The 25,067-nt window shown below is 54.3% G+C and overlaps 4 protein-coding genes across 4 annotated transcripts; 1 reads left to right on the forward strand and 3 right to left on the reverse strand.

Moving 5' to 3' along the window:
- Window positions 1–2,391: 2,391 nt before the first annotated feature.
- On the reverse strand, window positions 2,392–6,260 carry LOC34620785 (probable serine/threonine-protein kinase DDB_G0280111). The gene is made up of 10 exons (XM_026335476.1): window positions 6,191–6,260; window positions 5,552–5,630; window positions 5,242–5,380; window positions 4,889–5,106; window positions 4,351–4,680; window positions 4,004–4,064; window positions 3,729–3,793; window positions 3,304–3,516; window positions 2,549–3,075; window positions 2,392–2,468 (listed from the first exon to the last, which is right to left on the reverse strand). Exons 1-10 carry the CDS (start codon window positions 6,258–6,260, stop codon window positions 2,392–2,394), a joined length of 1,779 nt encoding a protein of 592 aa, XP_026191261.1.
- Window positions 6,261–8,147: 1,887 nt separating this feature from the next.
- On the reverse strand, window positions 8,148–13,847 carry LOC34622883. The gene is made up of 10 exons (XM_026335477.1): window positions 13,698–13,847; window positions 13,343–13,551; window positions 12,291–12,810; window positions 12,041–12,145; window positions 11,610–11,698; window positions 11,271–11,334; window positions 10,690–11,050; window positions 9,666–10,229; window positions 8,789–9,078; window positions 8,148–8,258 (listed from the first exon to the last, which is right to left on the reverse strand). The coding sequence occupies exons 1-10, from the start codon at window positions 13,845–13,847 to the stop codon at window positions 8,148–8,150; spliced, it is 2,463 nt and encodes an 820-aa protein (XP_026191262.1).
- A 2,653-nt stretch (window positions 13,848–16,500) lies between these two features.
- Window positions 16,501–20,579, reverse strand: LOC34622884. Its single transcript, XM_026335478.1, has 10 exons — window positions 20,528–20,579; window positions 20,168–20,407; window positions 19,395–20,000; window positions 19,183–19,317; window positions 19,039–19,055; window positions 18,494–18,945; window positions 17,650–18,214; window positions 17,396–17,530; window positions 17,098–17,261; window positions 16,501–16,621 (listed from the first exon to the last, which is right to left on the reverse strand). The coding sequence occupies exons 1-10, from the start codon at window positions 20,577–20,579 to the stop codon at window positions 16,501–16,503; spliced, it is 2,487 nt and encodes an 828-aa protein (XP_026191263.1).
- Window positions 20,580–21,044: 465 nt separating this feature from the next.
- LOC34622886 lies at window positions 21,045–24,392 on the forward strand. The gene is made up of 7 exons (XM_026335479.1): window positions 21,045–21,332; window positions 21,393–21,876; window positions 22,574–22,649; window positions 22,809–22,898; window positions 23,074–23,353; window positions 23,961–24,002; window positions 24,126–24,392. The coding sequence occupies exons 1-7, from the start codon at window positions 21,045–21,047 to the stop codon at window positions 24,390–24,392; spliced, it is 1,527 nt and encodes a 508-aa protein (XP_026191264.1).
- The last annotated feature ends 675 nt before the right edge of the window (window positions 24,393–25,067 follow it).

Genomic DNA, 25,067 nt, shown 5'->3' on the forward strand with positions numbered 1-25,067 from the left:
CGGACGTTTCTACTGGTCGGCGCTAACCTTGCGCTCAAGCAATCATAGTAAAGGCAAAGTTGTAGTGCGCCACGCTACACTGAGGCACTTTGTGTCACACTGGTTATGTATATGAAGAAGCACATTGTGCACTGCTTATACGGTGTGCTTATTCATATGGCTATTTGATGACGAGCAGGATCAGCTTACACAATACTACAGGAATGAGCGTTGTATGCCAGCTGCTCCATCTAGCGTTTCCACAGGGAGACACGTAACAAAAGACTCAGTACAAATGCAAGAAAAATTGTGGACTGATTTTTCAAAAGAACTCTGTCTATTCCTCCCCCGTTCCCCCATTGGTTTCCCAGAAGTGGGGATACGCACACGAAAACGTGCGCGTTGCAGCACCCTGTAAGCGCTTCGAGCCATCACAGTTCGTTCTATACGCCACGTGGCAGATACGCGTGCAATAGTGCGCTTCGTTGTATCGAGTTGTATAACTGTGCAGGAAGAAAGGTAATGAAACAGAGGAACCGCTTAGTCCATTTATTCTTAATTCTCAAACAAAACATCTGTGTGGTTGAAGCTTTGAAGTCCAGAGCAGTCCACTGCACATCTTACCATACTACCTGAGTTAAAAATTCGTGCTCTCCTGTTCTGTTTCTGTCCGCCAAGACCAGATTTGCACACAACAGCTGAACCTTTCTCGCCGGATCGCCACTTTCTGGGGCCTAGTTATACTTGAGCACTTTCTGCTACACCGTGTGTACATAACACAGAACTGATTTAAAATTGAGCCACCTGTTCGTCTGTTCGTATATCTCATTTCCTGTATAGTACTGGTAGCTCAGTACAAGAAGTGACACTGTTGTGTTGGTCTGCGCTAGATGCAATGTGCAACTTGCTGTGAATGCGGGGAGTGTTTAAAGGGAGCGCCAACCCCGCGGGAATTCTTTTGGCTTCTCTATTTAACCTAAATATTGAGCTTGCGTTGAACTATTTCCTTTCACATGCCATAGATGGAGCGCTACACAAGTCGGCGGCAAATACTGAATTAAACGAAAAGAGCCTCATGCAGGACTGTCTAAGCATTTCTTGACCTAATGCAGTCGTAGGAAATGTGCCTCCGGGGTGTGTGATGTTGAGAACGCGAGCTTACCACCCTAGTGCTTGAGCCAAGCCGACGAAATTGTGTCTTACACTGGGAGCCGAGCTCCATAGAGGCAGCCACCGAGCCCCGTCGAGCGCACGCAAATGTGCTCTGCCCTGGTGAAGCTTTCGTGCTTTCATAGAGCTTACTAGGCTACTGTCCATAGAGGGCTTTTTACGCGATTAAGTTGCACATACCGCATTTATGTTACTTTGAATGGCACCGCCCCCGATAATTTCGACCAATGCGCCACACACTGCAGGAAGCCTTTTAATAGGGCCGACGGAGTGCCACATCGCATCATCGACGAACCCAAGGGTAAAGGGGGGACGAGAAGCGCTAGAAAAGCCGTTTGGCGGCCTTAAAGCAACCTAAGACGCGGAATTTCAGAGAGCCACAATGCCAAAGAGGACATAACAGATACGGGCCTAAGACGAAAAACAACGACGTGATTGGCGTATGATCCTAGGCTGTAGTATAACTGGCCGCACCAAGGTATTATGCGGTACGCTTCATTACTTCTTAGGCTGGTGTGTGACTCTCTGAAAGGCACCACGACAACAGGTGGCCTCAACAGCAGGCATTATGCCAACCAGAAATGAAGCCCTGGTCTAATTCACATCGGGCCTGTGCCCTCTCTTCCCGCTGTTCGTCTAGCCTTGTAAACGTAGCGTCCTGTGATACAAGGTATTCCTCCTTGTTTGAAAGGATCCTTGTGTCCATCTGTTTTGTGTCAGCCGAGCTATTTGTTGTGGAGTATGTTCTGAGCCCTATTCAGCTCATGCCTAGTAAGTCTGCCCCTCGCTCTCTAGCCGTCCACCTGTATGAGCCACTGTCAGAATCTGTTCACCGCAGGCTTCCGGCTCGCCGCTCTCTCCGGCCTGCTGCTTTCGGACTCAGTGGGTACTCTGCGACCTTTCTGTGTGTAGCTCTCAGTTTACTCTGAGCTAGTCCATATGTCTAGAGGGGGTTCTTTCCGTGCTTCTAGAACTGGCTATCTCATTTTCTGCACTCCGGCTGCCATTCAAGCGTTTAATTGCTACCAGTTCCGGCTGCGAAGATGAGTATCTACTGCCTCGGGGGGTAGGGGCTGAGGCTTGCTCTCTCTTAGCTGCAGGAGACACATGTCAAAGGAGGTGGACAAACTGAGCTCTAACTTTTCCTTCGCTACAGCGGCTGCTGTTTTTGTTCCACTGCTGTTGCTGCCGCTGCGCCTGTTGCTATCTCCACGTGGACGCTCTGCAAGACGTCGGGCTCTATCAGGCGAGACCTGAAGGCCATGACAGTCCAAAGGGGGCGTGGAATCCTGCTTCTGCAATAGCTGCTGCCCTTGCTGCTGCAGTTCATGCTGCCGCATGAGCAAAATGTGCGTTAGCAACAGATCTTGCTGCTGAGTCCCCTTTGACGCCAGTGGACTGACAGCGTTTCCGAGACCACTTTTCCTCGCTGGAGTCTTTATGGGGGCATCCGCAGAAGGAGCAGCAGCAGCTAGTGCCATGGGGGCAGCGGGTTGGCTTGGGGGGTTGGGAGGCGAGAAGCTGTCAGTAAAAGAAACATGGCCAACAGTGCCGCAGCGCCCTTGGTGCGGTACATCTTCGCCTGTTCGCCCGTCACCGACGCATCCACTGCTACTGTTGCGATTGCTGCCGCTGCTGCTGGAGAAGGTGTGGGAGGTATCTTCAGCGCACGGATTCCTGCCGGGCTTGCTGGACTCCAGCGCATCCTCCCAGCCAGGCACCGAAAAGCCCCATAAATTGTTCTCTGCGTCGGCTTGCTGTTGCCACTGCTGACTCTGCTGCCAGGGGTCTCGCTGCAGTCCGTTTGGGTGTCCCCAGGGGTCCTTTGCATCCAGCTGCTGCTGGTGCTGCTGACAGGCAGGTGCAACGGCAGAAGGATCGAAAATGTCGAACTCTTGAGCATCCAATTGCCCAGGTTGGCTTTGCCTCTCCGCAATTTCCTGAGATAGAGAGAGAGAGAGCAGTAGTGATAGTCGTTGCTGCTACAATTCAGTTACAACAGCAAAACAAGAGCAAGAACAGTGCGGACGACACAGCTACGGTGAAAGCACCATTCCTACAAAGCAAAGCAAACCTACCCTAAAAGCAGATACATGTTCTTGTTGGAGCCGTGGCTCCTGCTGCTGCTGTATTTGCTGCTGCTGCTGTTGCTGCTGTTTTTGTTGCTGTTGTTGTTGCTGCTGTTGCTGTTGCTGTTGCTGTTGCTGTTGCTGCTGTTGCTGTTGCTGTTGCTGTTGCTGTTGCTGCAGCAGCTCGGCAAGACCGTTCGGCGACTCCAAAGCGGTAACCAGCTGATGGGCTGTGGGTCTTTGTGAGGGGCGAAGGGACAGAAGACAACGCAGCAGGGACATGAGCTCCTCTGAATATCTGAAAATTAACCAACAGCAAGCTCAGCAGAAAAACTCCGGCACAAGGGTAAGCCAGAATGGGCCTGTCGGCATGCGCGTGTGCCTTCCTAGAGCTATTCTAATGAACCAAGATTAGGGGTTTGCAGGATTGAGGACTGCCTTAAGACAGCCGAACCACTGATTCTGGTGTTAGCAATACACTTCCTACGGCCTGGAGAGTCGTGCATTTACCGGTGATGGGGTGGAATGACGTAAACCCCGTTGCTGATGGCGAGGACAGAGGCCCCCTCAAAGGGGTGACGGTAGAAGCAAAGAATGAACAAAACGCAACCCAGCATCTGCAGCACCATCGGAAGCAGCAGCTAGAGAGGGTGGGAGCTACAGCAGCAAAAGCTGCAGCAGCAGGCTCTGCTGCTGCTTGCCTCGCTATAACTGGTGGGAGGGCTGCGTGTGGTTCCCCGAGAAGAGGTAACAGAGTGTATGGGGTTCGGATCTCGGAGATTCACCCAAATATCCGCGGGGGGCCCTACTGGGTACTCGAGATACAGGTCGACCATCTCAGGGGCCCTACGGCACCAGAAGGCATCTAGCAGCAGCACAGGCCACGATTTGCAATGTTGGAACGTCTGATGCATTCGTGAGAGGAGATGTGCGGGGATGAGAATGAGTACCGCACCGACAGCAGCCACGAGAGTAGTTTCACGGGAGATCGAAAGGCAACTGCGTTGACTGACAGCACAGAGGATCATGCAACAAAAGGGCATAACGGAGGAACGGCAGCTGCAGAAGGCTCGACTGCCACAGGAGCAGCAGCAGCTGCTGCTGCTGCTTCTGCTGCAGCCTGCTTTTGTACCGATACGCGAGAGTGGAATGCCTCTCGATTTGCTCGGCGAGCCGCAGCTTCTCCTCCCTTCCTCCGGTCGCAGAGTTCATGATTCCTCGCATGCAGCTGCCAAAATCGCAGACTCGGAAAACACCTTCTAGGCCCTCGGGTTGTGTGGCCTTTTTTGCTGGTGTGTGGGTGGCAGCTTGACCCCGTGCGCGAGACCACAGGGCCCCCAGGGAAGAAGGCGGAGGCCCTTCGAGGGCCCCTGCATCCTTAGGCGGGTCGAACAAGACGTTCTCCACTTTAAGGTCGCAGTGAACAATGGGGGGATTTTGAGCGTGCAAGTGTGCAAGGCCCCTGAAGGCACAAGCCTCATGCCCGAGAATCTTACGGCCGCGCATGTTAGGCCAAATGCATGTTCAGAAGAGGCACTGGGGCTTTCTATGCGGGTACTGCAGGCTTCTGCTATCTGTGAAATGAAACTCGCTAACCGGTATCAACAACTGTTTGTGCTCTCTCTGCCGCACTAGCGAATCCCAGACCGCCCATACCCTAAAACTCTAACCTGGCGACATGTAGCAATATACGCCGAACGACTTGCTCCTGCAAGCCTTCATGAGGATTTGCACACCGCTGCATCAAATCAAGCAGCGTGCCCCCCCTGCAGTAGTCTAAAAGGATCAGGACCTCACCGGGGGCCCCCCGCATCCACGGGGCCCCTTGCCGGGATGTCACACTGCTCCCGTGGCATCGCACTACGTTATCGTGCGGAGGTAAGGAAGTCTGGAGCACACAAACACTCAGTGGCAAAAGCGACCTCCTGGGCGGCCGATCTCATTAGATGAGACGCCCACCAGCCTCTTTCTGCTTCTTGCTTGGTAGGCTCTGCCTGCTCTGCACGCAGTGACGGCTCCTTACAAGGATGTCAAGTTCCTTTTTAGCCAACTCATAGCCTTCTGCATCTGCAAACGGGAGGCGCTTTAGAGCAAAGAGCGCTTCGGTTTCGATATCACGCACCAAGGAGACGTATGCATAACCGCCTGCAGCAACAGCAGGAAAAGTGTCACAACAAAAGGCAACGGCATCCATAAATTGTGCAGGCGCATGAATGGCGAGCAACAGCGAAAGATGTCTACCGTCATCAGTAGCAGCAGAACACGCCTACCTTCAGCAATATCCTTCTCGGTTCGAATGGTTCTTCCTGCGATTTGAATCTGAGAGTTCGAGCGCAGCGCCTGCTGACAGAGATGACGCAGGGACTGCATCATTTGCCGCGATGGCGGCTGCTGCTGCTGTTGCTGCCACTCCTAGCTTTTTTTTAAAGCTCCTGATGCCGTTATGGTTCAGTCTGGAAAGGCACCTGTGCCTGTTGTTACAAATGGCAAAAGCAACCCTCTTCTTGCAGCCGGTGTATGGGTGGTCGGCAGCTGACCTTTGCCAGCAGACTAACCATGGGATAGCAGCATCAGAAAATGTCTTCTGTTGCGACAGTCGCTGCTTTGGACGTTTCGCGACTATTCAGACCGTGTGGTGGATTCAGATGTCTAGAATTTGGAGAGCTGAATATCTCCGGGTGAGGCGAGAGATTTCTGCGGCAGTGAGGCGTAACGACCTTAAAATGAAGCCCGTTCAAGCGGCATTGACTGTAGAAAGTGAACAATACTCTATTTTATGGAATCCCTCAGGCTTTCGGGCCCGCAATACACCGGACAGCTGAGAGCTCGCTCATTTCATTCCCAGTCCCGTCTGAAGCGGTGTGTTCTAAACAACCCGCCCAATGCAAAAGTACTAGCAAGAATCCTAGATTCCTTCATTTTTCAGATGAATCGTTAAATGGCAAGCCGTACACCTTGGTTCCTGTATTTACTTCTCTTCGTGTGACCTTCACTAGCTGCCGGTCGGCAGCAGGGCCCCCCCACTCTCAAAGCCAACCGCATGTGGTTCACCCTTCTTACTTCTGCCAAAGTCCTAAATTAGAACGACTTCGCGTATTCCGCAGAGCCAAAAGCATATGCTCCCAATTTTTCACGAGCCTTAGGGCTTCCTAAATCTCACGCTCCGGCACGCGAGGGGGGCCAGGAAATGGGTGGGGGGAGCTCAAAGACCGGTCAAAGGCGAACAACATGAACAATAGCACCGGCATAATCAGTAGCAACAGCTACGCCAACTGTCCTTTGGCCAAAGGATAAGGAGCACAATGAGTAAAACGCCTGCTGCAACCCGCTTACAACAGCCCTCGCGAAGCCAGCAGAAAGAGCAGCACTCGCGGAAAAAAAGGAACCGAAAGCACTCGTAGAAGTAATACACCAGAATGCACATTCAAGCGAAGGAGGCAAAGTCCCTCCTCAGGACGCAGATACTGCGGATCCGTACGGAACGCCTCGCGTTGCAGGCGCCACAGGGGAAACAACAGCAGGCAGCAGCCACGGATGTGGCCTTGCAGCATTTGGCTTCTCAAGAAGGGCCCTTTCTGGAGCTTCTGCACCGATTATTTCCGGGCAGGCTCAAACAAACAAGAGGAGGCCCTGCAGGTGGCATTTTACGTTGCAGCAACAGCAGCACGCACTGCACTGCCCAGACGCTCATGTATGGCTCCTCGAACCGCAATACAGCGAACTCTGTCATGTGCACCCTTTTCGTGCAGGTATGGAAGCAGGATTAACGCCGCTCAGAGTTGGAGGATACTACAACATTGGATCGGAGTATAGCTGTCTGCCCATGCTGCAAATGCTTTGCTCTTTGGGGGCAGAAACCTCTCTGCCGGTATGCCCTCCTAAGGGTCGCCTGCTCGAGTTTAGGAGATACTTGCCAGGGGACCGGCTCACACCTGATCGGGTGCGTGACTTTCTGAAGACTTAGGGTTTAGGGAGGCATGGCTTACACCCAGTCTGCCAAGTAATTCCCCTCGTCATCGACCCTTGTACTCCAGGATTGGTCTGTGCGCCCTCTATATTTTTGTTGCACGTTGTGGTGTGTGTTTCTGTCTTGTTGCGCATTAGTATGGAATTCCAGGTCCCGCTGCGTCAGCGGGCAGTTGGGCTGTCTCTCCAGATCTTCTGCTGCTCCCTCTGGTCGCTTTCGATCGCCTGGGAGTCCGCCTCGGATATGGAGGCGGCTTCTTCGACGCCACACTTGCCGCTCTGAGAGCTCGCCAGCTTGCGCATAAAGTTGATGAGTCTGACTCTGCCGAGGAGGCAGAGAATCCCCTAGAGCTGCTGCGCAGACTCCACGCTACAGGCACTCTCTCCGCCGCAGCGGCAGAGGAACGAAGCGTTGCAGCAGGCACGACCCAGAAGTGGAGAGGCCTCCTGGTATGTGGCATGGCGTTCAGCTGTCAGGAGGTGCAAGAGGGGACTATCCCCCTAGAACCCCACGATCAGTTGCTCGACGTGGTTTTAACTGAAACAAGCCTTCTTCTTTGCAATCCCAAACTTGCAAAGCTCATGCAGCAGCCCGTTGTACGGACTGGTCTCGCTGCAGCGGCAAACGCTAAAGGGCTGTAGCTCCACCGCTAACGGCCCAAGGCACCACTACGGCTTCTGTAACGGCCACTAAAACAGCTGCAGTAGCTCCAAGTGTAAAGCTGCACGAGAACAGCGGGCCTTCCTTTTGAATTCTGTCTTAACTCAATGACACGACGTCCGTACCTCTACGCAAGAGGGCATGAGCCCCTCCCTACTCCGTTGCTTCAAGGCATGACTCAACAGCAGCAGATCCTAGCAAAACAATAAACCTCTAGGTCTATCAGCGGCGTTTCGCGCCGTCTGTTCGTGGGGAGGGATTCACTAATAGGCGCCCTATACCCATAAAGGCGGTGGCGTGGCCTACCATTGGGCACCCCCTCGAATAGGCAGTGACCCCGAGCAGACTGCCTGTTGCTGGAAATCCCTAGATGCCGTTCGAAGCAAGGAATCTGCTGATGCAGCCTCTGTTTTGCTGCCGTTAAGGGTGCTGCTGTGGTCTGCAGCAGGAGCATCTTCCCCCGCAGGCGCTGCTGCTTGTGCAGCAGCTGTAGAGCAGCCTGCCCTGTCTTGATGGGTAATCACCTGCGACAAAGAGAGGTCCCCGTGGGAGCATACCTTGCCAGCCTTTTTGCCGCATGGCAAATTGAATCGATACATATATACATAGACACTGCACGTAGGCCTCGTACCACGGCATATTGAGCAGTTCGTGCATGCCCGCCCCCACGCCTAGCCCGACAGGAGACGCATGCAGATGGACTGCATGGTGCCAGGGAGTGCAGCCCAAGCGAATGCAGCGATGAGAGATCCCAGACACACGAGACAGCAACTTAAGGCGCTTGAGGGCATAGCAGTGACACGCGGCGAGCCGCAATGAAAAAACCGAACCGGAGGTGAACAAAAAGGTGGCCAAAAGTCACACCGTTTCACAAGAGCTGAAGGAAGCAGTATTTGAAGATAGGGGCCTCGCAAAAGTGAGCGTCTAAGCAATAGAAGCTCACCTCTAGCCATTCGGAGAAGGCTGCAGTCATCTCCGCTGCATCTTCCGGACCAGGGTTGAGTCTCATCTGTTTCTTTCTTGCTGCTTCAACTGCCACCCTGATTTCATCTTGCAACTGTCGAGGGGCAGTGGCGGCTGCTGCCGGGGGGAGAGCCAGATCCTGCTGCGCATGCAGAAGCACTTCGGGGCCTGCCCAATCGGCTGCAGTGCCGGAGGGGCCTTCAAACGACAGCTGCTGCTGCTGCTGCTGCTGCTGCTGTAAGTACAAGTGGAGGGAGAACAAGTGAAAGCCTGCAGACGCATGCACCACCACAGCCACACTTGCGGGCACTTGTCTTGCCATCACGACTCTCGCGGTCCCCTGGACTCCAAAGCCCCGTTTTGAAACAAACACATGCAGCCAGACAGTTATACGCGCAACAACAAACGCAGCCTAAGCACATGCAGCCACACAGTTATACGCGCAACAACAAACGCAGCCTAAGCACATGCAGCCACACAGTTATACGCGCAACAACAAACGCAGCCTAAGCACATGCAGCCAGACAATTATACGCGCAACAACAAACGCAGCCTAAGCACATGCAGCCAGACAGTAATACGCGCAACAACAAACGCAGCCTAAGCACATGCAGCCAGACAGTAATACGCGCAACAACAAACGCAGCCTAAGCACATGCAGCCAGACAATTATACGCGCAACAACAAACGCAGCCTAAGCACATGCAGCCAGACAGTTATACGCGCAACAACAAACGCAGCCTAAGCACATGCAGCCAGACAGTTATACGCGCAACAACAAACGCAGCCTAAGCACATGCAGCCAGACAGTTATACGCGCAACAACAAACGCAGCCAATCCGAGGAACTCAGCTCACCCCCGCAATTCGCTGGCTCAACAGCCCCACTGGCAGAAGCGAACGGCGGCTCCAAGTCTAACTCGTCTCGCTCGAGGCTGCTGCCGCTGCTGTCGGCTGCAATCACGGAGGGGACAGATTCTGGTGAAGGGCCCCCTGAGAGACCCTCCTCGCCCTCCTGGTACTCGTAAGGGTTAAAGGGGCCCCCTCCTGCGGGGGTTCCGTTTTCGGTGCCGCTTGTCCACATGCGCGGAGTCCGCTTCTCAGCTGGGCCCCCCAAGTGCTGCTCCTGCTGCTGCTGTTGCTGCTGCTCTTGCTGCTGGGGAACGCAGCGCAGCCTGTCGATCCACAGGCGTCCTCCCCGCCCTCTGCGCCTAATGATACTGAATCTGCATTTGGGGGGGCCCTGGGAATTGTCGCCGTCCACCTCCACAGCTCCCGTCTCTGCGGGTGCCCCCTCCGGCTGCTGCGATGCAGCAGCAGGAGAAAGAGTAAAAAGCAACGGGGAAGACACCGGGATGAGAGAGGGCGGCAAGGGAGAGGTGCCAAATAGACACTGAGTTGAAGGCTTCCAATGCCTGTTGGCTGAGCAGCATAGCACATACACACACATACATCTCTATATATACGTACATACCCTACACATATACACCCATACATACATACATACATCCGTAAGGACAGACATTCCTAGATCCTTATCTATCTAAAGAGCCGTATTCCATGGAAAGGCCGAATACAAGGAGCAACAACAACACAATATGCGAGGCAGCGAGAAGGGGCTGCCGAGACAAAGTAGTACAGAGAGAGAGAGGATGGGGCACGCCTGCTGGCAAGGCATAAGAGGCTTAAAAAGCACAGCCAGCAGAGCACGCACAGCAGAAATGATGCGAAGCAAGACAGAGAGACATAAATATATATATAGATTACGAAAGATGGAAGAAAGGAGGCCCCGATAATGACCTTTATCAGGTGATACTGGACAGCACAATACGCCAACCAACCCCCCTGTGAAAAGAATAAGGGATCTTTGTCTGATGCGCACCCTTTGGGCGGAGGATTAGAGAGGGACTCATTACGGGTATCAGCCGCCCCAGTCGATCCCTCTTGGCTTGTCTGCGTATCTGGCGTGAGTCTGAGGGGGGGCCCTGGGGGGCCCCTGGTGGGCCTTGCTGCCGTGCAGCGCCAGCAGACGCAGACCCCGGGGGCCCCTGCGGCGGCGGCAGTGCCGCAGCTCCAGCACTTGCAGAGGCAGCAGCATGCAAAAGGGCCCTCTTGTCGCCCCTCCGATCGGTCCTGCGGCTGCCTGAGCCTTTGACCTTCTCCCTTAGCTGCAGCCACAATGGGTGGGAATAAAAGGGGTCGGTCAGCTCGAAGCGCTGCTGCTCGAACATCAAGCTTCGCACCTGCACACCCGCCGCAGGCCCCCCACACCCCACCGTTGTTGTCTTCTTAAAGGGAAGCAGTACATCAACTTAGAGGGCTACACGCACGGACCACGCGCAGGATACTCGCGCCAGATCCACATCGCCTGCTCCGTCCTGCGGCGTGGCTGTGAGTTTTTCTCGGCTAAAGATACCCCTCTCTAAGGGGCATGCAAAAACACGCTGCGCAGCAGCAGCCGACCTCAAGAAGATGCTCCTTCTTTTCGTCACGCGTCCGCATGCGGCGCAGAACCTTCTCAACAAGCCTGCGGCACACACAAGGTCAACACACAAAAAAACAGCAACTCCACCAGACAGATTCTTAACCCCGCTGCAGCTCCTGGTGTCTCTGCTACACCTATGGCACTCTTCGCGCGGCCCGCCCTCTTACCCGCATACACAAACATACAAATACACACATACGTACACAGGCAGGCAGGAAGGCAGACTGCTGAGGCAAAAACACAAAAACGGCCCTGCCTCGCTGCTGTCTCCCCCCTCGAATCCCTACAGCTATCGGACTTATAAAAACATCCCTGACCTGCAGTCATCCAGCAGCTTTTCGGCTCTAACCAGCGCGTCTTTGCCAATCCGCTTTTGCTTCCTCAAAGTCATCTTCTCGCGGCCCACCTGCGACACGAGGCACAGGACGAACTCAGGGAGGGTGAGTCAGCAGAAGTCATTACGACGGAGAAGCACACGAGGCGAGAGATACACTGCAGAATTAAGAGGCACTGTAAGCGACACGCGGCACGAATGCTGCACGGCAGAAGGCGGTAGCAAAGGCCACACGCAGCCGCAAAATAAAGCCGGAGACGCGCCAGCCCTCTACACATAAAAGAGATGCTAAGCAAAACACACGCAAACTTTATTCGAGAAAAGAAGCACCTTGCATACGACTACCACCGGGGTACACAGAAAAGACGAGACACGATGTGATAAGCAACAAAAGAGCAGGCATCGTAAGTTTACTCTCGGTCGGAAGACTGCAAGCGGCGAGGTATCTGCAGGCGAGGGCTGAGGCCATAAATGCCGCAGCAAAGGCTTCTGCAGGCGCTGTCTGCGGCGCTGCCAATGCTGCATCGAACCGTCCACCAGCAACACACACAACCCCACTAGCAGCAATTGAAGGACGCGCTCTAGCGAAAGATAAAGGGCTCCAGGTAGGGCACCTACAGCAACCGCAACGAGGCTGCTCTGGTAGCCTCTGAGACGCGCGTACCGCATGAACATGCTTGCAAATAACTGCATGCAGTCCCAAATTGAGGTCTTGTGCCGCAATCCGTGCGGCCTCATCAGGAGACACCGAGAGCTCGCTCCCCCCTCTCGCATGTGCCTCCTTCTCGAGAGCATCCATCAGCTTGATGAACGCAATGTCGGAGAGGAAGAGCGACTTGTTTGCAAGGCAGATGGGATTCAAGACCAAACGGAAGGGGCCAGAAGTAGGATGATTCTGTTTTTGCAGGGCTTCTTCTTGCTGCTGGGAGTCAGACGCAGCACCCTCTCCGTTGGAAGCGGTGGTTGCAGCCGTTTCAGCTGCCAGTCCTGCAGCTGCATCTGCTGCATTTGACGCAACGGCGCATGCATCAGGGGCCCCAGGTTCCGCGGGCATGTAGAGCGGCTTCTTTGTGATGATATTATTTCTGTTTGTTTTTCGATTTAGCGCGTCGACAAACTCCTCATCTTCCTCCAGCATATCATAGTGGACAGTCGATCCATCAGACAGTCGCAAGCCACTCACCCTACACCGCAAACAGCAACATACTGCAAGTCCTCACCATCTGAGGCAAATGCGCTCTGACCTAGGGGAGATGGCTTGCCGGAACCACTGCAAAGAGGCTAGCGAACGAAGGAAGGAGGGAGGGATGCAAGGGCGCCAATGGCAGTCTAGATACTGGTGGGGGGAAGTGAATGGAGAGGGAAAAGGGGAGGCTGGCCGCCCAGAGGCTCAACACGCATGCACCCATTTATGCAGCTACACATAGGCACGGAGAGAGAACCAACCATTATATGCACATGTTCCTGGGAGACACCGCACGTGAAGTACGAGCAACACGACAGAAAGCTAAAAGAAGGAGCCGGCTTTTTGCAGATAGTCACAATCACAATTTCCCCTCTCTTCGTGCAATATATATATATATATATATATATATATATATATATATCGTTGCCCGACTCCCCTCCTCCTCGCGCCTCGCTGTATCTACAATACTAGACATCGCCCTTTCGCGACACTATTTCTCGATTGCTCATGACAGTGCGCTCTGGACGTACAAATCTCTGTGTGCTTCGGTTCGGATATAATACTCCGGCTGTACGAAGTCTGCTGCTTGGTGGATCCGCTTTTCCTTTTGAATGGGGGGTACTGCAATGCTCTGAGTCCGAGGCTTCTTCGGGGCTGGAGCCGTCAAGTCCTCTGTTACGAATTGCGAAGGCGATAAAAATCCCAATGACACCGGGTCCAAGCGAACACCCTCCTCCTCCTGAAGAAAAGCAGACAGACGCACAGAATCCTTAGCCAGAATGCGACTCCACGAGCCGACGGCAGCGGAAAGCCGCTGGGCTGCATCGTCCCCAGGAGTAAGGCAGAAGCAACGAGACATCACCCCAACCCTGAACCCCGACTTACTGCAAGCACTTCGAGGTCCTTCACGGAGCGAACAATATACAGAGGCTTGGAGCCATCCACTGGCCGGGTACGAAGCTGACGCTGGGGAGCCGCCTGCAGAGGGCCCCCCCCAGAGGAGGCCCCCGAATGTGCTGACTGCGCGTATGCCATTCTCCCGATGCTCTTGCTAGTGGTGACGCAGCTGTGTGCAGCTGATGCTCTGCATGAGAGTCGACACGGTAACGGGGGCACCCGCCCTAGGGTAGCAGTTCTTTGAGTTGCCAACAAACGACGCTGTGATCAGAGGCTGTAGCTGCTCGTGCCGCGGTCCCCACTGCCGCCGTTGCTGCCTGATATAGGACAGCAGGAGGCTGCGGAAGACACGCCGCCGGGGATGCTGTCGTCTGGGGGGCCCCTGGGATTTCTGAGACCTGGGGGTCCCCCTGGGATTGCTGTGGTTTCGGGGGCCCCGCTGGGTTTGCTGTAGTTTGGGGGCCCACCCCCCGGAGTAATTACGCCGTTAGAAGAAGAAAGAGCCGGTGAGAGGTAGGAGTAATGTCTTTGTGCACAGCTTGACGGCGATGTGTACTGAGGAACAATTTTATAGACGGGCACGGCTGCACGACCTAGGTGTACCGACCACATCCGTGATGTGCAGATACACCTAAGCGTTATGCATGGTACGCCTTTCCCTTACATAAGAGACGACAAAATGCAGTGTCTGTACAACTGAAACGAAGAATAGACTAAATATAGAGCGTGAATAATAGAAAATGCATCTTGCTGCTGGTGCTGCTGCTGCTTCCTGCCTGCTGTTGGGTGCACCAGTGGGAAAGGCGCAGAGTCACAGCCAACAGCAGCAGCAACAAGAAACCGCGTCGTTTATGCTGCTACAGCAAATAATTGCTGCTTTTCGGAGCAGCGTCTGCTGGGTGGGAGCGCAGCAACAACAACAGCAGCTGCTATTGCTGCTCGCGCTACCGCGCTGACAGCCTCCTGGTAATGGCCAACTGCCACGATTTCCCGCTAGCCCTTTCTTTTATTTTGACTTTCGAAAGGAATTTAGGCTCAAAGGCTTCATATTTGGGATATAAAAGTATTAAATGAGCTACGCTGGTAGTAGAAAACTAAGGTGGGGAACCTAGCAGAAGTCGCAACGAGGTGGCCTGCGTGCATGCATCGTTGAGGTTGGCGGGGGAAAGTCATCAAGCACGAAGACGTGTGCTCCTCTGCGGTACACCGCCTTTACCGTAGAAGGCGCTGCTAAATCTGCTTGCTCCTGACGCTGCCAGTGTCACCGCCGCTGCCAGCAGAGGACAGTTGCCGCTGCTGGTGTAGGACAGTTGCTGCTACCAGCAGAGCAGTGTCCGGAACCCCTGTAACGCGTAGCAGCTAGCTAACTACATTTTGACAGTTTCTGTTAGACTGGATACGTTTGGTTCAGAGTGAGTTCAGCATTGAGTGACTAGGTAAAGTCGCATATTCACCTTGCTGCAGTGTAGAGGTAATCTTGTACTTCTAGTACGCAAACCATAAAGCTTCATCACACGTCACCATTGCGAGACACATCGCTCCAGACACAATAGGAGTCTACGAAAGAGTCATTGGATGTCATTCCAAAGACGCTCCCCTTTGCCATGCCCTTTTCCCCCCAATTTCTGTCGCTACGTGAGGGGAACTGTTGCGGTGAGTTTGTAGCGGTGTAGCGGGCTAAGGTACACTTTGAAACTCCCCTCTACAATAGTTATGCTAGCTATAAACTAGTCTGAAATAGGCTTTTGGTTTGTTCATTCAACGGTTATCGGAGCGTACTGTCAGCTCAAACACCAGGAGGAGCAGTGTTGTGTTCATGTGTACTAGATGCTATTTCCAAGTAGCTGAATGCTAAGAGCTCATACGGGGTGCAGCTTCCAGCACTCTAGCTAGCCTTTTCTCCTTATATTGGTAGCCAAAGTGGCGTGGGCAGGGAGAGCAAGGGATTTTCTTTGAGAAACCCTTTAAAAAGTTCCATCTAGACAGGGGCTGGGGTTCAGTGTCTCCCCATGGAGACGCTTGATAGAGCATTGCAATACATAGAGTACTAAAGAGTGTTAATGTGCAGCATAGGTCTCAAGTGTTTGTGCGAATGGGTAGGAATGAATCTTCTCAATTTTCTCACGGTGCGGAAACGTGCATCCAGTGTATCCTGTCACATCGCACGCACGAGCATTTTAGGGTGAGGGCAGGAAGAGAGGAGAATACCGTTGAATGGAAATAATACAATCCTCAAAATACGCTGGACTGGGTAGCAAGCTCCTTCACACTCAGGCACTTTTTACTATACTGATTATCTCTAATTGAGTAGTAGTAAAGACTCAATTATTCTGTTTTGGCTGGTAATGCATGGTATTTGCTACAGAATGGAGTTACTTCAATACTCTAGAAGTGAAGGCTGTGTGAATGTGCACCTAGTTGCTCTGCACAGCTGCATGTGATGGCTCGGAGAGACCAGAGAGTGTATCAACCCTACCCCTTCCCGCATGCCCGTACCCTAAGGAGTTTAAGCATCGAAAATGCGGGGTCTTTTCTGGAGGCATATCCAGAAGCTTTGACAGTTTTGAATTGTTTTAGGGCCAAAAGTGTCTGCCTATAGACATCCTGCCTGGACTGTTGATATTATGCATCATATTCGCCACAGGATATCTAATCTTTTTTGTTTGAGGCTAAAGTGTGCGTCTTCGCGCATAGTCTGGGCTCCATGAACAGATTTCTAGATCCTTGCAAGGGCGCTTGGAGGAATGAGGACGATTCTAATATTGGCTGACGAAGTGAGAACAGTCTATGCTTAATATAAGGCTATTAGGGCTGTGTCTTGGCCGCTTCTTACGGGCTGGGCTACCTCTCCTACAGGGGGCCATGGTGAACTCCCGTTTTGAAAAGGACTCTGGAAGATTGCTGGGACCGCCCTGAGGGTGAGGCTACGCTTTGCAAGCGTTATGTGCTTTCTTTCAAAGGCAGATCTCCTATGTTCACATTATACTGGACAGTGGTGCCTCTTAAGTGACTACAGGGCCGTAGCGCTAAGCGCTCCATGGGTTCGTCAAGCTATGGGCCGTTTCAAGAAGACCTTACAAAGCATATTGCACTGATGACTAGATGCACAACAACAGCGCAGAGGATCAAATGTGTTCTCCAAAACCTCTGCTCACGATGCATGTTGCAAAAGCCGCTTTGCAGCAGCAGCAACTCGAGAATGCGCTGCACCTTGCCGTCAGCCCCTGTTGCTACCGTTACTTTTGCTGCTGCCACTGTCGTTGACGCTGTTTGTACCTGCTACTGTTCTCGCTGTTGCTGCAGCAGCTGCTCGGTTTCTTTTCGCTGCTGCTTCGAAACCTTACGCGCATCCCAACATGCCTCTTTCCTCTGAAGTCGTCCGTTTAGCTTCCTGAAGGCTGCAGCTTCTGCAGCTTCTTGAGGGTCGTCTCTTCGAAGGCGATCCTCTGCCGCAGAACACAGATGTTGGGCCTCCTTAAGTCTCCGAAGGCCCCCTAAAGCCACTGCCTTTCTGTAGATGGCTTTACTGTTGTGGGGGGATACGGAAAGCACCTGAGGGAGGAAAGGCACAAACAGGCACACTAACTGCTGCTAAATGGCGTTTGCGAGCGTGCATTAAAGCACGATTGCCTGCATCAGTGTTCTCCGCAGCACCAATACAGCTCAACAGCACCACAAGGACATGCCTTGTCGGCGCAGTCAAGGGCTTCCTCGAAACGCCGCAGCCTGAGCAGCGCAAGTGCCTCGTTCAGCTGAAGGGTACTGAGGGCCCACTGAGAAGTGGGGCCTTCCCTAGGGGCCGCCTCAAGTACTGCTTCGGCCTAAGTCGCAGACGCAAAAAGCTGCACATGCATAGGCGACACTCTAAACTCGAAGAACAGGAGCACTCAGCACCTTCTGGCCTGACAACGGCTTGTCCTAAGCCCCAACTCTGGCTTACTCGCCGATATAGCCTGAGGGCAGCGTGGATGTGGCCCTTAACAAACTTGGTGTTCGCCTCTTTTCTCAGCACGTGCGCTGAAAGCAGACTGCTGCTGCTGGCGCTGCGAGGGGGGGACAGGGACACAATTTTAAGGTCCTTAAAGTAGAGGGGCTTGCCCAGTAGCGCTGGGCAAGCAACTCCCGGTAGGGCGTTCCTTGCTTGAGGGCCGCATCCACAGGAAACTTTCGATGTGGAGCCTTCGTCCAGGCAGCCTGAACCCCACAGTGGCTCCACCCACATGTCCACAGAAGAATCTGCATAAAAGGGGCCGCGAATCCATACATCGACTGCGGGGCAGAGGGGGGGTCCCTCTCCTAAGGTGTAGCTGTAGGTGCAGACAGGCGCCTTCTGGGCATCATGGACGGTGCCCTGTGGGGGAGCGAGCCTCAAACGCGTGTTGCGGAGATCCTCGAACTGGGACGAAGTGACAGCTGAGCCATCCTGAGGCGCACCAAGAGGAGGAAGAGGCCCCTGAGACTGAAGGGGAGACTGCGAGGAGGAAGGGCGGCAGAGATGGCGCAAGCTATTGAAGGAGAACGGCAAGACATATGAATTCATGCCCACTGAATGCTTCAAAGAAGCAAGACAAAATAAAGAGGTATTGGAGAGGACGGAGAAAACGCGGAGTGAAACCAAAGAAAGGAAAGAGGGAACTGCATGAGATGCCAGCAGATGCACGACCTAAAAGGTGGTGCAGGACTAAAAGGTCCAGAGAGAGGTCTGCAGCAACACCAGTAAAAACCGCAGCCACAACTATTTACACCCCACCTGTAAATAGAGGGAGAACTGGAGGGTAACATGCCAGAAGTCCAACGGCGGCTCCCCTGAAGGGCCTGCTGTGCTGCCAGTCGAATTTCTGCAATAGAAGCCACAGGGTTGCTGGAGGACGACACGGGAGCTCCGTGATGCCCTCGTCTGCTGTCTGCTTTTGCAGACGGCACAAACGTGATCGCTGTGGTTATTGCTGCCGCTGTAGCTGGTGGCGCTGCAGCTGCATGCGTCCGAGTCTGTGTCCGGGTCGTCTGCCCCGCTGTAAGCCTCTTCGCTGCTGCAGCAGCAGCAGCGTTGAGGCTTTTCCTCTTCAGAAAAGGCAGCAGCAGCTTCTGAGGCGCCTTGCTTTGGCCTCTTTGGTGCTGGCGAATGCAGCAGCCGGCGGTAAAGAGACCTAAAAAGCGGCAGCGGTGGGGAAAGGGGCAACATGGTGGTTTGGTAGTGGAGGCGTATCCGCATCAGCAGACAGCATGGCTGCTCGCCCTTTGTTAATGTTGCGGCCTCATTCGACGGAGTAGACGGCTCTGCCTGCCGCTGCAGCAATAGAGTAGGTGGTGCTGCTGTGGCTCGCAGTAGCAACAAGGCCTCTTCACCTGCAGCACAGCCCCCAGCCTAGAAATGGAGAGCACTGGATTTCCCAAAAGGCCACAGAGAGGTTGTCGATTGACGTTTCGAGCGTCGTAGTGTTTACTGCCGGGGAGGAAAGGCTGTGGGGTGTACCTGGCAGCATGCGTTGCAGCGCTGCATTGAGTCCAGGGCCGAAGAGAGCGGTGCCAACCGAGGCGACAACAAGGTAGGCAGCAGCTGATGCTGCAGCATCAACAGCAAGACAAAGCGCGAGGGGCAATGTACGTTCTGGAGCACCAATTATATCGCATGCCTCAACAACACTGGCTCACGTGGTTCGTTGAAGTGCTGCTGCAGCTGCGCACTGCTCCAAAGCCCTTCACGGGGAAGGCATTTCCCCTCGCACAGAGGCTGCCACGCGTCCTTTGGCTCCTGACCTTCGTCCGGCGTGGGAAGCTCGAGCCACCACGCTTGGTAAGACACGCATACGCTCCTCCCCTCTTGAGGGTTCCCACAATGCAAGCACACGATGTTGCCGCTATGGAGCTTTTGGGGAGCCTCAGTGGTCGCAGGGGCCCCAGGTGCACTCGAGATCCCCCAATGCGACGGCAACGTTGGGCTTACAAGAGTTACGAGGCATCCTTCCGAATCTGATGTGGTGGAAGCGCACGGGGATGCAGCAGCTGCCGCTGCAGGAGTTGCTGTGGCTACTGTGGGCTGGGCCTCGGCTCTAGAGCCAGTGCCAGGAAGAAGTCTTTCAAACCCTATAGAGGGGATCTCAAATGGATGACATGGTTTCACTGAGAGGCTTCCTGGGATCGTCTTTTCCTCGGACAGGTTCGGGTGGCAAGGCGGACAGAACCGGGGGCCCGTGCCCCACCAAGAACTCTCAGGAATGCCGTCCCTTGGACTTTCGAGCTTCGAATCTGCCATCGACGCCTGTGTTGGCGCTGACGCGGTTTGCGCTGTGGCTGTGGGAGCCGACCTCACCAGAGGTTTTACAGTGACACGGCGGTTCCGGTGTCTCAAGGGTTAAGGGTGTAGTGCTGGCTGGATCCCCGTCTGCAAATTAGGAGGGGGTACGGTGAAAGCAGCGAACAACTTGGTTTCGGCTGTATGTACGGCCAAACCCCTTCACGGCCTCCGACGCGAAGTCCACTGTAAGGAGCAGGCACTATCTGATGAATTCCATTGACGGAGGCCGATCGCCTAGGCATATCCAGTCCCGGCTGTGCATTAACTTGCACAAGGCACCTAGAAAACGTGGAGGAAGTGGCCCTAAGGGGCCCCAAGGGGCCCCTGGGGTGTCCCCGGAGATCCCAGGGGCCCCCGACCGCCGCGGCGGAGGCGCGGTCCGTTGGCACCGGCCCCTGCCGCACTCACAGCAGGGAGAAAAATTATGTTTTTCTGATGGCCACAGACATATAAATTAGGAATTTGTGCCTGTGATTTGTCTTGTCAGTTGTTTCAGGGTTTAGGGGTGGGAGTTCTATGTTGCCTTTGGGTGGCTCGTATTGGGCTCCCAAGTTGGGTCGTTGCCCTCCATCCATTCACCTGATGAGGGCCTCCCTCGGATAGCAAACATACCATTTAGAAGCGTATTCGTTGGGTGGAAAGCTTCACGGAGACGAATTTTGTCTGCTCTCTATGTGCAGCAAGCCGCAGAGATCCCATCCAAGTACCTCCTGGTGGTGGAGTGTCCACGCTCCTGCTGGTTGGGGGCCTCTTCCCCTGCAGTCACCTGCAGTCTAGGGGCCCCCAATGCAAAGCACGCACCAGGCCCCCTCAGCTGCCTTCTTCTGGACCCGGGCCCTCAGCAACCATAGCAGCGGTAGCACCATCTTTCCCACTAGGCGAAAGACACACACACACACATACACACATACAGTCACATATACATACAGTCACACACACATACACCTGCCTTCTCCTAGTAGCCCCCACTACCGGTTTCCATGGAATCCGCAGAAGTGCTGCTAGGGAGAGGAGGCCCTCTCGGGCCCCCACCACGGCCAATGATCAGAGAGCACTGGAAATCCACTTGGTCTGAAGGAGCCCTGGACTGCCTCTATTCCGGTACTGCACGTAGTACCGAGACTCCGACTCCCTCTGGAAAAGGCGAGCAAAAGGTGTCTCAGGAAAGGAGAATCACCAGGTCCCATCCTTCTCTACCAGCCCCCCAAGACATCTTCTGCGAGACACGCAGCAGTCCTCTCCAAAAGAGGCCTGAGGGTTCACTTGACGTGCTGCTCTGCTCGCCAGTGAAAGACAGAGGGGCCCCTTTGGGGCCTTGGACTCCCCCCGTAGAGGAGGCACAGCCTCAGCAGCCAGTCCCCTGCGAGAAGCGCGCGCAAGAGTGGCAGCAAGCATCACAGCAAAGGCAGGACCGCCTTTCGAACTCAGAGGACGATGCGCGAGCGCACCAACTGCGGCGTCAGCTGCATAATCTGAGGGCTGAAAGCCACCGCAAGGCCGCACGCCTCAGAAAGGAGAGACAGCAACTTCAGCAGCAGCTGGCTGAGGCTAGGCAGCACCAGCAGGTGCTGCAGTTGAGGCAGCAGCATCGCAGCAGCAGCAGCGAAAGTAGCGAAAACGGGAGCTCCATCGAGCCCTGGGCATCGTCGATGGCGCTGCCGATTATGCCGCGTAGAAACCGCCCCTCACCTCGGGGCCCCAAGGGAATTCTTTTGCCACCCTTCTCTCCCCGCATGGTGCTCCTGCATGTCTACGACTTGACGCCTGCCATATCGGCCTACATCAACCGAATCATGAGGCCCTTTGGTGCGGGGGCTTTCCACGCGGGTGTCGAAGTCTTTGGCCAAGAGTACTGCTTTGGGCAAACGCCTGGTCAGTTACCAGCTGGCTAACCCCATTCTAAGAGGGATAGACGACTAAAGTTGCGAATGCTGCCACGCCACTTGAGGGGTTCCTCCTCAGCAGGTGGATAGCAAGGCCCTAGCCACGACATGCGAGCCGCTGCATCGGACAGAATGCCCATGTTGCACGGCGAGCAGCTGAGCCTTCCCACCACTGAGTCGGCGGGCAGGTAGTCCGTTGGCTGGGCACGTCTGGGAGCGAGCATCGTTAGTCCCGTGTTAGCTGGGGAGGGACTGCAGTGCTGCATCTAGCTGATGGACCCTTTGTGCAAGCCGTCCTCGACACATGCCCGGCGTGAAGCTAGACTGGGAGTAACAGTGGCTAGCTGGGCAGCTGAACAGCATGGGGTTGGCTTTCCTAGGTTCGTCCTAGCGTGCGCAGTTAGTCGTCACCTTAAAAAGGCCCTTGTTTGACAAGCGAGCGATCTAGCGAAGGCCTATGCACAAAGGGGGCAACCGCATGTGCAGACGTGCTGAGGGGTGTTCCAGTGTCGCGCAAAAAGTCTGGCTTGCAGAGCTCAACAGAGATACACCAGCAGGAGCCATAGCATTAGCACCGGCACCTGCAGTATAGGGGCAGTAGAAGAGGAGCACAACAACGCAGTAGCATCTGTATAATTACATTCATATGCTTATGAATGCGTCTATGTACGTGGGCTGTAATGCAGACGACACCACCGGAGTCAACGTCTGCGAGCCAATGCAGCATCCCGCTCATATATACAGAGAGACTGTCCCCATGGGGTTAGTAAATACCACCCCAAATTGATTATGTTGTGTGCTCTGGCCGATTTGTCTCTTCTGCCGTTCAGTAGTCCCGCGATAAGATCCCTCCACCAGGAGCAATGCAGGGAAGCTTGTTTTTGTTTCGGACGCTCTTTGTGACTTGCGGTGTCTGCACAGCCCAACAGACTTGAACGTGGACGACTTCTGCTCTCTGATGAATACGCTGAAGAAAGAATGGCCAGGCAACTCCTACGACATTCTTACGAGGCACGGACCATCCCTAGAGTATTGTACTTAGAGGAGTTTCTCAGCGGGGGAACACTGAGCATGTTCAGCCTGACTCCTTTCGTAGCCGACCGCCTCCTTAACCCTACAGAATAACTTACCCGCTGCTCTTTAACTGCTTGCTTTCTCCCTGGAGCGGTTGAACTGGCTGCTGCAGGAACTGCGTCAATTTTGCCGACCACCTCTGCATCCTCTTAGGAGTAGGCCGCGTGCCTGCTTGGCTCTTTAGGCTGCAGAACCAGGCGAATTCCATCAAGGGAGGAGCCCGAGCAGCAGCGGCAGCAGCCGCTGCTGCTGCTCGACAGCTTCAGCGCCTGGACACGCACGCAGGGATCTCAGCAACTGCAACGGCAGCAGCAGAAGCAGCAGCCCATGCCGCGTCTGCTGCCGCAGGAGCAGCTGTTTCCTTTGGAAGGCTTTTAAAGCAAGCGCACCAGGTTAGAAGAGACAGGAAGACAGGGGCACGGCGGAGGGGCCCTCTCAACCTCACAGGGTGCCACACCAGACTAGGAGGGAGCTTCCCCCCTCCCGAGAATATAGGGGGCCTCCCAAGCGTCAACTGCCCCGAGAGCAGGAAGGGGAGCAGTAGCAGGGCAAGCTCTGCTGCGCAAGCGGCATGCAAGGCCCCCCCCCGTGCCAACCGAACGGAGGCCGCCTGTTCCTTCCTTAGTTCAGCCTCTTGCACTCTCCTGAAACCCCTAAAGTCAGGATCCACTACTAGGGGAGGTCCTACATGCGACTGCTGTAAAGCGGGCACCTGGTGGATCGCTCGCCAGTGCCAGCGGCCGGCGGAGGGCTTAGGGGCCCTGCATGAGCCTCCCCTGGGGCCCCTCGAGAGGGTCGCCTTGGGGATCCCCCTCCTGGGGCCCCCTTAATGGATCAGCAGGGCCCCAGAAGCCCTCCGAATCGGCCGTGGCTGGGGAGGAGGCAAGCGCCAGCACATAGGCATGTACTTCCTTGTGTTCCCCCGCGTCTCTTGTTTTGCTTTTCTGTGTCCTGCCTCTATTCGCTGCTGACGCTTCTACTGCGGTGTCTCTCTTTCAGGATGTGAGGCTTTCCGATGAAATGGGAAGATACATACTAGCGGTGAGACACTCGCCCAGAGCTTATCAAGGCCATGCGATCAAGGACATGTCTAGTATGAGGGTCTTTTAAACAGGTGGAATGCTCAATAAGAATCAGGGCTTCTGAAATATTCGTGTACTGCAGGGCGTAAATTTTCTTGGAGAGCGTTTGGCTGAGGGCGTCTCTTGCCTTCCTTCAGAGTGGCACGAGGACGACTGTCACTACTCGGAGGCCTTTTCTTCCTGTCAAAGGTGTCCCCAGCTGTCTGCAGACTCCCTTGGGATCCTTGAAGAAAAAGCCCTTCCGGGGCCCCCTTCCGATCAGAAAGAGAAAGACAAAGAGCAAGGGGTTCATTTAAGCAGCACGGCCCTTGAAACTCCCACTGACTCCAATGACGCATTTTCGCGCTAAAAGGTCTCTTCCTAATTCCCACCGTGTGCACATAGCACCAGGGTCGAGGCGCTAAGGCGTGTAATATTTGGTAGTATTTTACATATTTGTCGTTTTGTTTGACTTAAAGGAGCCTTCCCACTTTATATCCCAAGACCTTGGGATTGCCCCAGGGACACATCCTGTGGGGAAAAGTAGCTACAGTGGGGACTCCTTTATACTTTTGTCTTAGCCCTAGACAAAATTTTTTGTTACTGGTATACAGGTAGACATGGCGAATGGGTACTACTTGCAAGGGTTTAGTGTCCTGTGTGTTGTTCCAAAAAGTGGCAGTCAGAGATCTCCTGGAGCTGCCATACAGCCCATCTAAACAGGACGTACCGTTCGGAGCTTCTGCACTTTGAAAGCCGTAGTCCCTTAGCCCAGTGTAGTGGTTATTCCGCGCACTACAGTATACGCGTGAGGGAGTGCGGCTCGCGTTGGCTGCTAGAGGCAAACGGAATCACACCTATAGCTTGAAAGGATAGTTAGAATATACAGCTTACATAAATCCCTATTTTGGTTGTGCTCTCAGGATTTACGATTTAGGCCTTGGCTGCTCGGGGTATCCAGCCCCAGCCAGTGCTCGGCTCCTCCGTGCCCGCGATAGTTCGTCCACCAAACACTTGCGTATCTCTGACTTTCTTGCAGTTAATT

The sequence above is a fragment of the Cyclospora cayetanensis genome, unplaced genomic scaffold, assembly GCF_002999335.1.
Source record: "Cyclospora cayetanensis isolate NF1_C8 unplaced genomic scaffold, CcayRef3 CcayRef3_contig_7, whole genome shotgun sequence".
Taxonomy (NCBI): Eukaryota; Apicomplexa; class Conoidasida; order Eucoccidiorida; family Eimeriidae; genus Cyclospora; species Cyclospora cayetanensis.

Excerpts from the sequence above, each read along its gene's own strand:
- LOC34620785 (XM_026335476.1), bottom strand. The coding sequence starts at position 6,260 with ATGCGGTTGGCTTTGAGAGTGGGGGGGCCCTGCTGCCGACCGGCAGCT. Across the intron at positions 4,681-4,888 it reads ATATTGCTACATGTCGCCAG|GGGCCTTGCACACTTGCACG; the intron begins GTTAGAGTTTTA and ends TTGTGCCTTCAG. Across the intron at positions 4,065-4,350 it reads CATTCCACTCTCGCGTATCG|GGCCCCTGAGATGGTCGACC; the intron begins GTACAAAAGCAG and ends CTGGTGCCGTAG.
- LOC34622883 (XM_026335477.1), bottom strand. The coding sequence starts at position 13,847 with ATGGCATACGCGCAGTCAGCACATTCGGGGGCCTCCTCTGGGGGGGGC. Across the intron at positions 9,079-9,665 it reads TGAGCCAGCGAATTGCGGGG|GCTTTCACTTGTTCTCCCTC; the intron begins GTGAGCTGAGTT and ends ATGCGTCTGCAG. Across the intron at positions 8,259-8,788 it reads CCTTCTCCGAATGGCTAGAG|AAAACAGAGGCTGCATCAGC; the intron begins GTGAGCTTCTAT and ends CTTAACGGCAGC.
- LOC34622884 (XM_026335478.1), bottom strand. The coding sequence starts at position 20,579 with ATGGATGGAGGGCAACGACCCAACTTGGGAGCCCAATACGAGCCACCC. Across the intron at positions 18,215-18,493 it reads GAGCCGCCGTTGGACTTCTG|CTTGCGCCATCTCTGCCGCC; the intron begins GCATGTTACCCT and ends CTCCTTCAATAG. Across the intron at positions 17,531-17,649 it reads CCCTCAGGCTATATCGGCGA|GCCGAAGCAGTACTTGAGGC; the intron begins GTAAGCCAGAGT and ends TCTGCGACTTAG.
- LOC34622886 (XM_026335479.1), top strand. The coding sequence starts at position 21,045 with ATGATCAGAGAGCACTGGAAATCCACTTGGTCTGAAGGAGCCCTGGAC. Across the intron at positions 21,333-21,392 it reads TGGGGCCTTGGACTCCCCCC|CAAGCATCACAGCAAAGGCA; the intron begins GTAGAGGAGGCA and ends CAAGAGTGGCAG. Across the intron at positions 22,650-22,808 it reads AGAGAGACTGTCCCCATGGG|CCCAACAGACTTGAACGTGG; the intron begins GTTAGTAAATAC and ends GTGTCTGCACAG.